Raw genomic sequence first — 3,453 nt, forward strand, 5'->3', positions numbered from 1 at the left:
CCATTAGAGCCCGTTGGTCACATTTGTGACCACAAAGTTAATGATTTTTTGTCGGTCAAATGTGCTTCATCTTTTGGGAAGGTCCACTTCGCCCGCGTTCAGGCATCTTCCAGCTGGAGGATCCCAGTACTATTTTGCGCATGGCAACCTCACAAGCGACGCTATCTCGGCATTGTCAGCAAGATGTCGGCGCCGATTGGAGCTCGGTCGGACCGCGTCCGAAAAAAACCGTAAGTAAACTCATATTTTCTCAGAAAAATCATTTCTCACACGTCGTATGGGTGGAATTTAAACCTATTTAGAACCTGTAATTATTAGTTTCACTCCATTTGCTTTTTGTTTTGTCTGGCACACGTGCAAATAATGTATGGCAACAAATGTGACCAACGGGCAGAAACCCAACATAAATATGACTTTTTCACATTTCAGGCTCACGGCAAATGAGATATTGGACCTTCTGGAGAGTGACAGCTGGCTTGAAGATGAAGATGTCGAGGACCACATCGATGTTATACTCATGCCCCCCATCGAAAAGGGTGAGTGGGCTCTCGGAAATTGTGGATAATGGGGATGAGAAGGGGTATATGTAGTAGGCAGACTATACTAAGTAGGGCATAATTACAGCGTAGTGTGAATGAGTGAGCATTGTTGTTGGATGGGAGGAGAATGATTGATAAAATACAGGGTCGCACTTACGTTTACGCACTTCTCTACACGTGTGGACAGAGTAAAAGAGCTACATCGTCCTGGCGGCCTTATACTATAGGAGGGTCGGTTGCGGATAATTTTTTTCTACCGATGTTTGCGTCTAAGCTCGTAATTATGTGCGAATTCACATACAAAACTACACATTACCTGACTTACTTTACCAGTAGTATTGTGAAATGACCCTAAGCCTGTCATATTCAAAGGTTAATGATTAGTGTTTTCCTTGCGAACGTTTATGCAACAGCGCCTTCTAGTCAGTGTGACGTTTTTGTGGACGGTTGGGGGGAGGGGTCCCTGCCTTCCTGAGTTCCATTTTCTGTGGCAGCAATTATATCGTACACAAATATACCAAAGTATATTACGGTAAGATGTTGCAAGACTGGCATGGTTCACATCAACGAGCTTGCGGCTGACTACTAAATCAACGTAGCGAAGGTGGTCTGGAAAGCCTTTGTATTCCCAGCAGACGTCTTGCTTTTACCCCGAGGCATCCCTTTCGTGATTAGGTCTGGCAGTAAAGGAGTAATAGAGGAATTAGGGCAGCTTACAGAGTCAATGGTTCTCTCGTTGCAGATGACGCCCATACCGACGAAGACTCCGACAAGTCAGATGGCGAAACCGTTGGTGACACAACCCATCTCCCACGCCGAGTCCTGGGGACATCAGCGGAAGTGACGGGGGAGCAGTCTCCAGCTCCTCGCGATGGGACACACGAAAAGGGATCAGGTGACGTCGCTGCTTCTGCAACACAAGAGCCGGATCAATGTACCTCTGTCAAAGGGCCTAAAAGGAAGAAGGTCAGGAACTGGAGGCACCGTCCACCAACATTTCGGGTTGAACTGTCTGCTGGCGACCCTAACGATGCTTCAGAAGTCGGTGACACATCTCCAAGTGAGCTGTTCCAAAAGATGTTCACGAGAGAGTTGCTGGAAAATATCCTGGAGCAGAGCAACTTGTACGCGACGCAACACGGAAGACGACTGAACATGACGATGGAGGAACTGCTGGGAATCATCGGTGTGATGATGATGACGGGCTATAGAACGACGCACAACAAGAGACATCTGTGGTCTGCAAAGGACGATGTGTCATCTGTGTGGGCACAGGAGCTCATGCCTAGGAACAGGTTTCTTGAACTTCTCCAGAATCTGCACCTGGCGGACAACAGCAACATCAGCAAGGACAGATACTACAAGGTACGTCCGTACTTCCAGCACTTGAACGCCGGATTCAAGACGGCAGCTCTCACCAGAAACCTGAGCGTTGACGAGACAATGGTACCGTACTATGGACGGCACAGCACCAAGCAGTTCATAAGGGGCAAACCTGTAAGATACGGGTACAAACTGTGGTGTCTGGCAGCCTCCACCGGATATCTCTATCATGCGGAACCGTACTGTGGGGCCGACACCCAACTGGCTGACACGGGCCTGGGGAAGGGAGCTGACGTGGTGCTGGGCCTGCTGAACAAGTGCGCCGTCCCACCAGGCCATGCTATATTCTTCGACAACCTGTTCACATCACTCGAGCTCTTGGACGTGCTGTCGGACATGGGTCTTGGCGGGTGTGGAACCGTCCGCGAAAACAGGCTTGGTGGCGCTCCATTTTCAGACAAGAAGGTGCTGGAGAAGAAGCAGCGTGGGACAATGGAGTGGCTGTCTGACGGTGACAACCTGGTTGTGCGGTGGAACGACAATCGCGTCGTGACGGTGGCGACGAACTGTGAGCCGCTGGAGCCGCTCGTTACCGCCAGCCGGTATGTGAAGAAGCAAGGTGGCAGGATCGCTGTACAGATGCCCCGTCCTCTTCATGCATACAACACCCACATGGGCGGTGTGGATCTGTTTGATCAGTGTGTTGCTCTCTACCGCAGTACCATACGCAGCAAGAAGTGGTGGTGGCCGCTCTTCCAGTGGGGAGTTGACGCTGCCCGGACAAACACCTGGCTCCTGTCTCAACGGCATGCCAAGGGACCGCAACTTCCCTTCCTGCGGGAGCTCACGTACGTCCTCATCAAGAAGAACACGGTGCCGCGTCCTCCAGCAAGCTTCTCTGGCCGCCACCAAGCACCAGAAGACCTCCGCTACGACGGTCTACATCACTGGCCAGCAGAGCTCAAAACCAGGTTCCACCGTTGCAAGGTGTGCAACAGCCGAACCAACATGTCCTGCGAGAAGTGCGCCGTTCCACTACACCCAAAGTGCATGAAGGTGTACCACACTCCATGAGCACACGGAAGATCAAGAGGGGCATCAGCACCAGTTGGGTTCCTACGTATGGCTGATGATCTGAACAAGCCCAAAAATGCGCAGTGGGCGTGACCTTGTCGACATCAAAGAAAGCAGGTCAAATATCTTTTACCTTGTGTTGGATTTTGTGTGTGGTAATAACGTAAAATACAGGTGCTCAACTACAGATGCTGACATTTTAAGTCTTCGCAGAAAGATTGGACGTTATTATAAACAAAAGTAAGAAAAAGTGGTTAAACTTCCATTTCATGGTGTTTATTGACCCGTTGGTCACAAATGTTGCCACCCCCAAAAACAGGTAAAAAATATCTCCAATTTTTTCCAAAAAATCACAGGCAATCAGTGACTCCTGATAAGTATATACAGCAAAAATGAAACAATTTACACCACTTTAAGGACCTTGGGCACTAATGGGTTATTAAGGATCTTTGTCTCACGGCAGGGAAAATAAACTTTAGATTTATTTGAACACGGGCACTGGCGGATCCAGGGGGGC

At 49.5% G+C, this 3,453-nt stretch overlaps 1 protein-coding gene across 1 annotated transcript; it reads left to right on the plus strand.

The window, feature by feature from the left end:
- The first annotated feature begins 325 nt into the window (after positions 1-325).
- On the plus strand, positions 326-3,151 carry LOC122394447 (piggyBac transposable element-derived protein 3-like). Its single transcript, XM_043391335.1, has 2 exons — positions 326-536; positions 1,282-3,151. Exons 1-2 carry the CDS (start codon positions 368-370, stop codon positions 2,934-2,936), a joined length of 1,824 nt encoding a protein of 607 aa, XP_043247270.1. The 5' UTR covers positions 326-367; the 3' UTR covers positions 2,937-3,151.
- The last annotated feature ends 302 nt before the right edge of the window (positions 3,152-3,453 follow it).

This window comes from Amphibalanus amphitrite, unplaced genomic scaffold (genome assembly GCF_019059575.1).
Source record: "Amphibalanus amphitrite isolate SeventyFive unplaced genomic scaffold, NRLGWU_Aamphi_draft 000592F_arrow, whole genome shotgun sequence".
Classification (NCBI taxonomy): Eukaryota; Metazoa; Arthropoda; class Thecostraca; order Balanomorpha; family Balanidae; genus Amphibalanus; species Amphibalanus amphitrite.